The 14,137-nt window shown below is 40.3% G+C and overlaps 1 protein-coding gene across 3 annotated transcripts in view; it reads right to left on the minus strand.

Annotated features, from left to right (window-relative positions):
- The window catches only part of XYLB (xylulokinase), an 85,150-nt gene that overhangs the window by 9,642 nt on the left and 61,371 nt on the right, over positions 1–14,137 (minus strand). For 2 of the 3 annotated variants that reach the window (XM_037383773.1, XM_037383772.1), the window contains 3 exons: positions 13,485–13,586; positions 5,565–5,623; positions 1,638–1,725 (listed from right to left, as the gene is read on the minus strand). In XM_037383773.1, the coding sequence (XP_037239670.1) occupies positions 1,638–1,725; positions 5,565–5,623; positions 13,485–13,586 (249 nt within the window). The remainder of the gene's footprint in view (positions 1–1,637; positions 1,726–5,564; positions 5,624–13,484; positions 13,587–14,137) is intronic. The other variant, XM_037383775.1, reaches the window with a different exon arrangement.

Genomic DNA, 14,137 nt, shown 5'->3' on the forward strand with positions numbered 1-14,137 from the left:
CCACTGCCCTGCAAGAGCGTACTTTGCCTGACAGAACCCTTGCGTCTTTTCTGGAAATAAAAAGGAGCACATGCTGCGTGCATTGAACACATCAACTCAAGTTTTGTCAGTAATAAAACTGTGCAGTTTTCTGTGCTGTTTTCAAATGCAAGAGAGCATGCAGTCTTCAGATGCTATAATGTGACAGCAGAATTTGCTTCTAAAATTAAAACCTGGCTGATTTCTTCTGATGACTGATGTTATCTTTTCCATGCTTGTTGCAATCCCATGATCCTACATGAACATGTACAGAACTTACAAATCTTAAGGTCCAAATCCTAAAGCTTCTAATCAGAAAAACTGAGGCTAAGAAAAATTGGCATAAATAAGGACTTCAGAATTGACACACATGCCTTTGATTTGTTTAGCTGTAAGACAGTAGAAATTGTTTTAAACCACATTAATAAAATTTCCTGCTTGGGATTCAACTCTTAAATGGCTGATGGCCCACCTTTAACATACACCTGCATGTATTAATAGATTTAAATCAACTAACACTTTAAATCAGGGACTCAGACTGTTACATTACAGTGAGTGATGTAGTACAGCAAGCAAAATGACTGGTCAACCTAAGAGTATCCCAAGATTCATGCTTTTATAAGAGAAAATGCATGGAGCCCAGGACACCTTGCATATCCTTCGTCTTGACATTTGAAAGCTGGAAGATACATATAGATTTAGTGACGTTCATTTGGCCAGTGATATTACTGGTCCTGTTGTCCCTGATCTCTCTGATCTTCTTTGCTAGGATTTATCTTTTGCTTGGTTTGGCCATTTCAGCAATTCAGTTCACAGCCTGCCCCCCAAACTCAGGCAGCAGGCTACACCAGCACCTTCACTTGGCTGTATTCTCCCAAGAGCAGCACGTGGAGTAGCAACTCAACACATTAAGGTCCTAGACTTTCCCCTGTCAGTACCAACAGGTTCGAGGCCCTTAGAACTTTCCCCTGTCAGTACCAACAGGTTCGAGGCCCTTAGAACTTTCCCCTGTCAGTACCAACAGGTTCGAGGCCCTTAGAACTTTCCCCTGTCAGTACCAACAGGTTCGAGGCCCCTTAGAACTTTCCCCTGTCAGTACCAACAGGTTCGAGGCCCTTAGAACTTTCCCCTGTCAGTACCAACAGGTTCGAGGCCCTTAGAACTTTCCCCCCTGTCAGTACCAACAGGTTCGAGGCCCTTAGCACTTTCCCCTGTCAGTACCACAGGTTCGAGGCCCTTAGCACTTTCCCCTGTCAGTACCAACAGGTTCGAGGCCTCCTTAGAACTTTCCCCTGTCAAAAAAAAAAAAAATCGCCCTAGAACTTTCCCCGTCAGTACCCAGGTTCCAGGCCCTTAGACTTTCCCCTGTCAGTACCAACAGTTCCAGGCCCTATCGCTTGGCTGAGAAGCCGCCACCAGACTTGAATTCTGCTGTAAATGTTATTCTTGGGCCTGATCAAGCACACTAAGAGCAGAAAACCCTCTTTGACCTGAGTGACCTTCCAGTCAGACCCTCCACCAGCTTTATTCTCCCCCATTTTCAGTAATGTTAATCCCAAGTATTAACCCAAGTGAAATTAAATGCCAGGCCGCTCAGAAATATCTCCTTACAGTCTTACCTTGAATTGCTCTGTAAGCACTTCCCAAACAAGCAGAGTTGGCCGTATCAATAGTGTACACCGGTGCGTTGAACACATCAGACAGGACCTAAGAAGTATCAAAGCATTGGTTATGCATGTCCATGAAATACCAGGGGTAAGCAATCCCCTATCTCTGCTTAGGAAAACAAATAGCTACCATACACCCCAGCCAAACATTGGGTTCCCACAGGAAAGAAGCACTGCAGGCAACAACGAGTCCTGAGCTTGTCACACAACAGGGTATTTGTAAATCTGAGCTACAGATGTAACCGCAGCCAGTAAACAAAGTCCCATTTCTCTCCACATCTCTTTATTTCAAATTCAGAGAAGTCCAGGTTCAAGCATCATCTCCCTCGTAAGCCCACACAATCAGCCCATGCCAAAGGATTAAACCAGGGCAAGGAGATCTGCTCAGGAGCCCACCACTGGTGCCTGTATTCTTCCATTGCGTTTAGGGCTGAGCCAAGTGGGAAAAGGAGGAGCGAGAGGAACCAGTCATGGCTCCTCAGTTCTCAACTTTGATAAAATAAAAGCTCCAGCAGTATGAAGGCCTGCTAAGCCTGTCTTCACCTCCACCTTTCTCTGCTATTAGGGTTAGCAGCAAGAAGACACAGGAACTGGTTCCAGTTTCTAAATTTACCAGGAATTTTCCTGTATGGAGGGCCCTTAGGTATGAAGACTATACCAAGACTCTTCTCACCTTGGCTGAGCAATTCGACGAAAATCTTACAGGCAAAGAATTTGTTAGGGTATCCAACAGATACCTAAAGTATTCAACCACACTTATTCTGCATTTGAAATCAACACCAGGCAGCTTCCATTCAACACGTACATGTGTTCTTCCTCACAGCGTATGTTTAGGAAAATGGCTATAGAAGGGGAAAATGAAGACATATTTGGATAGAGACACGGGAGGTTCAATAACTCTTTTCCAAAACATTGTTAACAAACTCTTCCATTTGGTTTCATCACCTCTAGGACTACAGATGCCCCTCAGGCTGAGCAACGCAAGCAGCAGGTAACAATTCAGATCTAACTTGTGCTGGTTTTATTACTTTTGCCAAAGGGAACAGTGTTATCACCCGATTTACACCCACACAACCAAGTCTAAAGTAAGGCCAGAGTTTCCAGGAATCCAAACCATTTGGATTAGTGATCTGCAACCCTGATCCAGGAATTTGCAGCCCTACTAATCATGGGCCCCAGGGCTTCATAAAAGATGACTAAGTAATTAAATTCATATATGCTATAGAAGAAAACTGTATGTGACATTTCTGAAATATTTTGTGTCCTTCTCTGAAAGTTTGTGGGGAATCTGCAAATCAAAACCTTTGAAAATCACCATTTTTCATACAAAAATCATACATTTTTCATACAAAAAGTAGCTGGTTGCTAACTAGAATACAATGAAAGCCTGAGCTTACAAACTTAAAATATTCTCTTCTGGCATGATAGCCAAGTCAGTATTGCCTAACTTTGCTTGCAAGAAAGCATTGAGCAAAACATGAGCTTCAATGCCAGAGGGTAAATGGAAAATTTATCATGGTATCTATTGAAAAGTCCTCTGGAAGTAGTAAGGTCACAGAGCGCTCATTCCACTGTCCATCCTGCCAGCCAATACTACCATATTGTTTCAGCACATTCCCCATCTGCTGCTTCATCTCATCCCTAACAGGTATTTCTTGTCTTGAGCTGGAATTGTACATTCCTTTGGAAAATGCAAGTCTTTTTTTTGTCTTTGAGATGCAGAGACTTATACAATGCTGTTCTACTCTACTCTGAATGCTAATAAGTACTGTAACACTACAAATAACTACCTTTTGTGCCACATGATTATAAAATCAAAATTATTCAAAGTTCATATATTAAGTCATTTGAAACTGTAGAATCTCTCATGAATAATTTTACAAGGAACTGTTACAGGTTTTACTGTTAAAAATATTTCACCATGTTTCATGTGGTCATTAATCAAGCACCACATATGTTATAAAAAGCTTCCCAGAACTGTGGAGAAAGCTACCCTACTATATTTTTTTTCAACAGATATTCCTAAGTTGCCTCCTTTGCAGTGTAAAATATAGGAGTTACTGAATGTTGATTAATTAAGTGATAGTCTTTTGTAGCCCTGGAACAAATTATCCAAAATTGACCATGATAAGGATGGAAGTTGTTATTCCTCATGCAACTGATATGGTTTCTGAGGTTTTGATTAAATTAAAAAGAAGGATCCAATTAACCAGTGATTGAATTAAGTGGATGACACTGTATTGATCATATTATTTTAAGACACTTTTAATGAGTTTTAAAAGCAGCTGTAGTTACACGTGAAGAGCAAGCACCACAACTACCACTCTCCCATCCCCACGATTTTTCAGCTGTGTATGTTGCAGAATTGCATGTTATAAGAATATTCAGTTCTCTGCCTTCATTCCACAGCAAAGAGATCCTCCTGGCACCTAAACTGGAAATACAGCTTTAAAAACAAACTCATCTATTAATCCAATCTCCTTCCTGACATATTCTTAGTAGAATTACTCCAGTGGGGACCAATGTTTTAAGCAATTAACCTATCAGCTAATTTTCCAACGTCAGGTTCCTAAGCAAAATAACCAAAGTAGATGAAAAGAAGTGACATCTGCAGGCAAAACATGCCAGATTTGCTGTGTCCCAATCAGCTACACAACCAATGGTTATACAAACATGTGGCTTAGATGCCTTAGGAGAAAGACAGCTTTCTGCTCTTTGCTCTTCAACCTCTGTTTATCTAGCTCAGGTTTCGCAGAGCAGAAAACCTTTTTTGACTGCAATTGTCAAAGAGTATGGTGCATAGTTGAGGCTGGCCTCTAGACACCGCAGCTGATGGAAAGGGATTGGCATCTCCAGAAAAAAAATTCGCCCTGTGTTGACTAACTTCAGTGCCGGGACTTAGCCCCAGACTAAACCAGGTGCCTTTTGGTGTAAATGTCTACCTCCAGGCTCAGTGTCGGAGCCCCTAGTCAAAGGGGAGCTTGTCAAAGCTGTCAGTGGAGTACAGGAAGCTCTCAGGCTCGCTCCCAGGGAGATGTCTACATTTGCTCAGTTAAAACACCATCCAGTTTCCTTTGCACTGTAACTGACAGGATCTCAGGACTGACAGCTCGCACACAGATGTCACATCGCAGGTGACTGGATTCGGGTGAGAAGAATCCCAATCCAGATGTCTAGTTCTGTGCTAGCAGGAGCCAGCTGAGGGACCTCTCACCATTCACAAGCAAGGCTTGCCAAATCTCAGCAAGCAGAAAGAGGGAGCACACGGTACTCTGTTCTTGAGAAGATGGACGAAGGATCTTAACCAGGGCTGGATGCGCAGCAACAGCAGCAGCAGAGTAAGGTGTGAAGAGGGAGGACAGGCTGTACAGAAGCATAGCCTCCCCCCAGTATATGACACAATGCTAATAAGTAACAGATACTCAGAACAACAAGGGCAAGGGTTTGGGGGTTTGCATGAGGGTTTTCTAGGTGTTCAACACCACATAATCCCTCTCCAGTTTAAATTCATGGTCTTTGATCTGAATGGCAAAACCTACAAAAATCTCAGGTGTTGTATCAAGTCTCTTCTAGATTTCTTTGCTGATTGATTTGATTTAAGTGATGAGACCTGGAAATCATCAGTGCTTCAGATACACATTCATAAAACTTGTCAAGTGTAAAAAAAACCCAGAAAACCTTTAAAGTTCAATACAAAATAATCATTAGGCTAATGGTTTCCACACCAAACCTGAAGAAAAGCCCTGAAGACCTGCAGCAGATTTGCAATCCCACACCAACACCTTCTTGTGCAGCTGCAGGGATTTGGATTCAGTACCTCAAACTAAAAATGAAGATGTAACTGTAAGTTCAGTTCAAAGGATTTAATTTTCTACTTACCTGTAAGATCTTTTTATTGTGGGATGCACCGCCCGTAGCCAAGATCCTTGTTCTAGGCACTGCAATGCAACACAACACACAGATCAGACTGAACGTGCATATTGTCACGATTTGTGCTTCCAAACCAAGCAATGAGAACAAGGAGGTGCAAGTCGGGTGATCTGGGCTCTCTCTCTCTCTCTACCTCTAATTTAACTTCTGTAAAAAAGGGGGTAAGACTAATTACCCACCTTCGCAAGAGACGTTAGAACACTTCCTTAGAAGAGGCATATTGCAGATCCATTGTTATTATAGCGCTAACAAAGTCAGGGAGGTTTGCAAAACAGATACACAGCAAGAAAGGCAGAGTGCTGTTATACTACAGCTCTGGTTTGAGGTCAGATGGGTTTGGCTCATAGCTGTATATATACAAACTGACAGATAACCTTTAAAAATCACCACTATTTTCCAAACTTAGCTCTCTGTGACGTTCACAGTCAAGAGTTCACTGAAACTTGGGCAATCCCTATATGCATGAGTGACAAGGAAGTGTGTCGAAAGGTAATTAGAGATGGTCTAAGTCACTTCAATCAAAAAAAATATCTGAATCTTCACCCAATGCGAACCCACAGTTTGGGGGCATTAAAAAAATAAATTATCCTGCATTCTTTAGTATTTAAAGAAAATGTCTTTCCCATGCCTCATCATTTATTTGTGTGTAACAAGTCATGCATCTACGCATAACCACAATTCAGCAAGGCACTATGAACATGAGTATTCCAAATTATCTCTCTGAACTACTTTAAAGGATTAAAACAAAATAAACTCATAAATACTTTGATATCATACATTAAAAAAAATCTAACCACTTAATTACCCTGATTTATGACAATAATAAGTGATATCATCACGTATACCCTCCCAAAAAGGGAATTTCAGTGTGGTTATTATTTTGTTATTTTAACCTCCTTTTTAATAAAAGCTAATGATAATTTATTTTTTACAAGGCAAAGCTGGTCTATACTGATGCCCTAAATAACTTATTGTAATTTATCCTTTCAAGTGTCTTAATGACAAAAGCCCTGAAGACAGAATTAGAAATAAAGAGAAGATGCGACCCACCGTGCCATTTCTAGACCCAGAGCTAGGAGCTCAGGTGGAGTCTAAGACCCAGACAAAGCATTGCATGGGGGACCCTATTTTACTGACAAATTTAAATTTTATTTTCCTCTTTGGAGGATATTCAGTGATGCACAAATTGGGTTTTAAAAGCCATTAGGATCTCTGTCAATGTCAGTAAACAAATAAAACAAACAGCAGAGTGATTCCTCAGAGAAAACAAGTTTCAATTACTCCAGCACAGAGTGACAGATCCCTGCCAAGATTATCACAACATAATAGCACAGAAACCAGTGAAAAATAACTAGTAAGCCTCTGTTCCTAGAAACCAAACCGAACTCCAAATGATTTGCCTAGTAGTTGCAATTCTGTCTTGCTAAACCTTGTTGCGAATATAAATTCTTGCAGAACTACCACATCCAACACGAAAACATCACATTTCAGAGACAGCCAGCAAGACAGAATGAGAAACAGACACGTCTGCCACACTTCACAGCAGCTACAACCAAAGAATAAGGCATGCTTGCCTCTCCACCGCCTCTGGGATGGGGCTTAATAAACTGCTGGGCTATCACCATCCGGAAAGAATGGTGGACAATATAAAAGTGGTCAAGCCAAACAGCAACCACCCCCTTGAAAACCTCAAATGTATCTTAGCTCATCTCCAGCTGCATGCCAGTGCTCTGTCTCTGGGCTTCTGCTCCACAACTTTCCAAAGGTTTCAGAGCTCCGTCAGTGTGTATTGCCACCTGCTTTCACTGGCACAGTAACCAATGGGCCAGGCAGGGCTGATTTGTGCCTCCTAGCTGACTCCACTGCCCCTGTAAGAGGCAACACGTTTGCATTTGGAATCGAGGACTGGACAGGAGACTTACTCCTTGCCAGGTCAGAAGATTCAGAGTTTAGCTACGTTATCAATTTATGCCAGAACTGTCATTCAAAATACTTCGATATAACGAAGTTATCATAAGAAGAGTAGGGGTGCATTTACAGTTTGCATTGATACAAACCGCTCACGAGTACGCATTTACCCTACTAGTAGGTGAGTTAGATTATTTACCAGGGCGGCAAACAGTTCTCAAGTTTAAAAGTATTTAACACCCTGATTATCTGCACACCCATCTTAATCCAGACTGATTCATTCATAGCAAAACACTAAGAATTACTTCAGTATATAGCTAACCTACTTGATAAAAGAAACTAACTTAATTTATACTAAGTTGCTAACGTTGGTTGGACATCTCAAGTTCTAAATTGGATCAGCTTGTGAGTACTAACACACACAGATACACAGTAAAAAAAAATCCAAACCCTATGCTGAAGTTACATGAAGGGCACACTCATTCATTCTCCTCCACTTTGAATAATGAGGGTGGCTCACCTCACCAGAAAACATCCCAGCAGGCAACAGCCTAGTGAACCTCAGCCATCGCTGTCTGACAACCGAATCTGATCCACCATACTGGATCATATGGTGGCACATATGCATCCCGGCCATGTGGAAGAGTGATCTTAGGTGAACCCAGGGCACCGCGTTTCCAGAGGCAGCTCTGCGTGCGGTCAGAGCAGAGGCAATGGCTTCCTTGGTTGAGTTTCAGCTGCTTCTTACAGATGAGGACTAGGTCGCAAAAGTATTTACTGGAATTTGCTGAATTTTAGGTTTACCTCTTATTTCAAACTCTCTCCAGAGAGTGAGGAAAATGCATTGATCACTGATTTCAGGGATTGTCTTTTTAATGCCAATATTGTGTGCTCTACTGAACGGGGAACATTTGCTCTGAGATGTGTAATTGGATACATCTTATAAATAAATAAAGAAAGCCCATCATTTATGTATACAGGGGCATTTAACAAAGACATCGTTCATCCATCACTAGCAGTGTTCTCAGCCGGCTGTGTTTGAATCTGTCAGGAGCTACCATCTATCCCCTATGGCAGTGCACAGAAAGAACTTAAATACAGTGTTACTAAAAAAAAATTCAAAAACCAACACACACAAAAACCCAACAGTTGTAGCAAACATCATTGTTTGTTGTTTAAAAACTGAGAGAATCAGTTTTAAACATCTTTTAATTAAAAGCTCCCTGCATAGTACCTAACCAACCAGTTTATTTCCTTCCTATTTAAAAACTAATGATTTTTCAGAGATCTGATCGAGAACTTTAACCCTATCTAGAAAGCATCTGCAGCTGCTCATGGCATGGTGTCATCCTGCAATATGCACATCTTGCACAGATCTGTTATCTGCCGTGGAATGTAGTGACTGATATAAATGAAATTCAGGTAAAATAATAATTCCCACTGGACAGGAGGAGGGGGGAAGACCCAAGAAGTTCACTTGGGAACATGTGGGAAAACTGAGCACAAGGCATTTTCCCACACAAGGTGAGAAGGCAGCCCACTCTATGCATGTTACTACTCAGACAACAACCTCCATTCTGCCCTTCACAAAGATCCAGCAAGAACTGAATTATTAGTTAAAGTTCATCTCCTGGCTCTTGTTTTCAGCCAAAATATTGCTTTCATTGAAAGGCATGTATGGGGAGGGGGCATAAAAATAATCTGTTGCTGAGGAGAGAAATTACTGTTATTTGTGTCCAGCCATTGTCAGTGGTCCCAAAAAGACTGGTCCTGCATCACTATGTATTTATAAAAACAGATCTGATGCCTTTCCAGAAGAGCAAGAAGTTTAAGTAGAGTAAGCCAAAAAGTGCAGGAATAACAAAGATTTTGGAAAGTGCAGACTCAAGGAGCACTGCCCGAGTGGATTCAGCAAGTGAGACAGCAGAATCAGTAACACAGGGCGAGTGTCTCCTGAACAGTCTGACATCCCCTTTAATGGTCTTGGCCCATTAACCACAGCTATTAAAAAAATAATCACATAAGCAAACTTCCATCAATCAGAAGGTTTGTGCTGATAATTAGTACCAAAGTCTGCTGCCACATCGTTTGTGCAAGATGACTGGAGGCAGAAGTTCAGCCTCCTCTTCCACCAGGAGTGGGTCAGATCAGACCACTAACTGGTCCAGATGCTGAAACCGATGGGATGGCTCCTGGGATGGCTCAGGGCTTTTGGATCTGGCTATATTTCAACTGGACTGTAACAATGTGCCTGTGTCAGTCTAGAATTTTGCTGGCTCATGGGCTGCAAACTCCGAAAGCAGAATTTGACCTTAGATTTTAAGGCTGAAAACTCTAGCTTTTTCATCTAAACTTCCAGTGCTGCACAGAGCCCTGGTTTGTATCCCAAACTCCAGGCACTCTCTGTCTTTCAAAACTCCTAAAAGACGTTTCCAAGGCTTCATCCAAACAACTTCACAACATCTTTCTCATCACAACTGAATCCATAAATAAAACAGAACAACGGAACATGCATTCAAAAAGCAGCTGATTATGCACATGAACCCAGGCCAGCTATAAGCATGATTGCAAATAACTGCAATTTACAATTTGCAAGCAAGAAGAAACGTATCAGCCCCTCCTTTATTTCTCTGATTAACTCCAAACACTATAATTTCAAAAAAAGTATTTTCTAGCTTTTCATTCAAGAAAAACAAACCAAGAATATATGATTATTTTGTCCCTTTTATAAAACAAATGTTCCAAAATTGCCCTTCTTGCATACTAACTCTTCCAATATTCATGCTAATCTTTCATATTCATATAAGGACTGTGAAATTAAACTCCCGCTATGGTAAAAGGTTTCTCTTGTCTATATCTTGTAAAATATGAAAATGTACAAGGTACTGAGTGCCTTTTATGTTACTCTAAGTTCTAGGACTGGGTCCAAAGGCGCTTGCTTCTCTACCTCATTGTGCTGCATCACTTTTGGCATAACTTTCATTAACAGAAAAAAAAAAAAAAAAAAGACTGCCACAAACCAGCCTTCAGCATATTAGACACTATCTACCTAAGGCAAAAGTAACGTAAATTGGAACACACACTTTTTTTTTCTTTTCTTTTTCGCTTCTTTTTTTAATTTAGACCCAATACAACTGTCTGAGTGAAAAAATTACAAGCTTGAAGCCAAATACTCAAACAAATTCAGCCACCTTTGCAATTCTAAAAACAATACTGTGATTCATAAAAGCCATTAAAAAAATAGTTTTAGAAGTGTTTCTAACTTTCACTTTAAAGCATCAGCTAATTTATTCCAAAGAAAAGCAAGCCAGACTTGCCATACGGGTTAGCTGTTTTCTTACTTACAAGCAAAAAAGTTTTCATATTCTGTAACATGCTTTAATTTCACTGAGGGTTTCAATTGCTCAAATGACTGTCAGAAATTTTCCAGACACAAAATTTTATTCTTATTTTTTAAATGCAGTGCCTGGAGAAGAAAAACAACTTTTAAAGGTAGAATTATCATCAGCCTCTAAAGGCTACTGAAGTAGAGCTACTATCCTACCAGCTGTAATTCAACAGGGGAAAAAAGCCTTGATTTCTTCAGCAGCCATGACAAATACGGCTAATATCCTCAACAATTTATTCTACTTATACAGATAATGTCTCTACAATGATGTAGGTAAGAACAGGCACGATTTTTCTTGCTCACACTACTCTAAGGCAAGAATGCCACCACTAAAATGAGTAGATGCGCACACACCAAAGTAAAACAGAGTAGGAAAGGTATCCATGGTCAAGACTCTTATGCCACTGATAGTCTAGGTCACCTTATATTCTCAAATAACTTCTAACAGCAGAAATTGTTCTTCATGAGGGTGCCAAATTTGGCTTTCCTAAGACCCTGCTTCAATAAAGACAAAACTTTAAGCTTCAGGTTTTGAAATGCAAAGACACCAAATCACCTGAGTCCGAAAATCCTCAGCCTAGCTCACTTCAGATATGAATTAAAATTTAACATTGACTCAAAGCCTTCCCCTTTTTGATGGATTTCAGAAAAAATAAACATAGAAAAACATGTACATAAATTCTCTCTTAACAGCACCTTAAATTATTGCAGATCACCACAAAAGTACACGCAGCCTAAGATGTACTATCAGAAACAAAACCTACTCCAGATACAACCCCACGGACAATTCAATTTCATTGACTTTGGCAGGGTTATACAGCAAGAAAAACTTTGGTACATGAATGGTAAAGACTTATTTGGGAACAAAGCAGATCAATAGTTGTAATACTGTTATAACATATACATTGACACCCTCCCAACAAGACCTCTGAAGTATCTGCATTTTTGTAGAAATAGTGCAGAGCTGCAATTGCTTATCAATTTGCTGTGATTTTTTTTTTTTGAGATGCATATTTCTATTTGACAGAATATTTTGATGAAGCCAGGGATAAATTCCAATGGTAATGTGTAAAAAAATAAATCCACAACTCAGTACTGGCACTTACAGCAAGGGGGAAAAAAAAGGGAAAAAAGAGAAAAAAAGGAAAAAAAAAAAAAAGAAAAGAGATTCAGACCAAAAGTTTTTGTAGATATAGGCTGAATATTTTGGAAAATATTTCTGTGAAAGCTTTTAAGGAAACGAAGGAAGATAAATTAGAAGGACCACTTAAAATCTGTTTGGTCGAGACTGAAAACCTATTTAGGGAAAAGTCCTCTCCTGAAGACATTATTACTAGAAGTAGTTTAATAAACCCTTGCTATCTCTAACTTGTGTAAATTCTTCATTCTGAATTAATTCCTTTAAAAAAAAAGTAATACATTTCATGAATTAGTAAGGTAAAATGGGTTCACATATCAATGTAACTGGCTTACATCAGGTTTAATTTTTTTTATTTTTTGGCCACTCAAAGTTCTTCTGTTTTGTTACCCGAAGTTTAGATATGGCAAGAACTGTGAAACTTAAAAATAATGTGTGTTGGGGAAAAAGACTAATCACCACAAAATCTACTCAGCTGTTGCTCAAACATCCATAAAGTGGCCAAGGTTCCAATCAAAGCTTAACATAACAAAGCGCAACCTGCTTTGATTTACCCCATGCTTCCACAATTATTCATAGACTCTTGGCAGCACCTCTGCCTTCACCTTCCACTTCAGAATTCCTGTCATTCAGCAAAAATAAATGTGAAATCTGGAACCAATGCGACAAATGTATTGATTCTCAAAAAATATTCTGAAGCAGGTGGTACCAGTCTGAAAACAAAACTTAGAGAAGATCCAAACTGGGCATTTGAAATCCAGCCACCACATTCAGCTACTTAATAACCTACCTACAGAGAGCTCCAAAAACGTAAAAGGTCAGAGTGGACCATCTGCTGAAACGGTATCACACAACTTTCACACAGCGATCTCACCACCCAGCTCAGCTCTGTATTCACTGAACTGCAGTCAGCTGAAGAAGACACAGAACCTCAGCTGAAGGACCCGAAGTGACAGAGAATTTACTGTGTCTACTGGCTGTTTCCATGTTTAATACCCGTAAAGTTAAATATGTGCCCTTTCCCCATAATTTAGATTTTTCTTCTTTAATCTTCTAGTCACTTGATCTTTGTGGCTGTAGCCTTCCAGTTAAAACATTACTATAGACTTGGGTTTCCCCTTCTCGTTTTGGCACTTACAGACCACAATTAAATTGCATCTTGTCTTTCTTTTTGATAAGCTAAGGATATTATGTTCCGGTACTCATTAAAAGGCATAATTTTGAGACCACAAACCACTGATTCTTAGTGCTGCTGGTATACTACCAGTGCCTAGCAGAAATGTCTTCACCACTGAAACCACTATCAAAAGAGAGCAGTTGGTAAAAGCATCAAAAATGTCTACTCTAGAAGTAGCTGATATTGCACCTGGTCAGTTTGCCTATCCAAATACTTAGCAGGAAACTGATAAATGACAGAGAACCTTGTGCTACAAACCTGCCTGCCTTCTTGGGAGAACATTCCAGCTCTGAAGGTCTGTAGCCCCAACAGACACATGCCCTGCAGTGCTGCAGTAGGAGGTCAGATGTTCTATGGCCCCTGTTGCAAAAAAACCCTGAGTTCAGGAGGGCTCTGCACCAAGCTACACATCGGTGCCTCTCGGAACCCTGGAAATGCAAACTTACAATTCCTGCTGCTCAGTTCCCAGGACTGGAGGTGAGATACCCACCCAAAGTCAGGAGCATGCAAGATGCAGGTCACTGCTACCTTAGGCATTTTCCACTGACTAAACCCAACAAATTTTATGTGCTCTGTTGCTAGTATTTCAGCAAAGCTCAGTATTGCCTCAAAATCTTCTGACACATGAGAAATTTGTGCGTGACACTCAGCAAAACATACACCCTCCCATGGCTGTCACAACTCTGATGTAAGTACTGTACATGGCTTTACGAATCACACATCGGTACATAACGCTTGCTACCACGTTATTTAGAAACACAAAACCCATTGTTTTCTCATTGTTTTAAAACTATTTTGTCCTCATATACAGCAATTTTCAGCCTTTCAAATCTTCTAAGGGAAACAGAAGATTACATTGGCAAATCAACATGTGACACCATCCATCGAAGGTTAATATGAGAAAAGCAAGG

The sequence above is a fragment of the Falco rusticolus genome, chromosome 4, assembly GCF_015220075.1.
Source record: "Falco rusticolus isolate bFalRus1 chromosome 4, bFalRus1.pri, whole genome shotgun sequence".
NCBI lineage: Eukaryota > Metazoa > Chordata > Aves > Falconiformes > Falconidae > Falco > Falco rusticolus.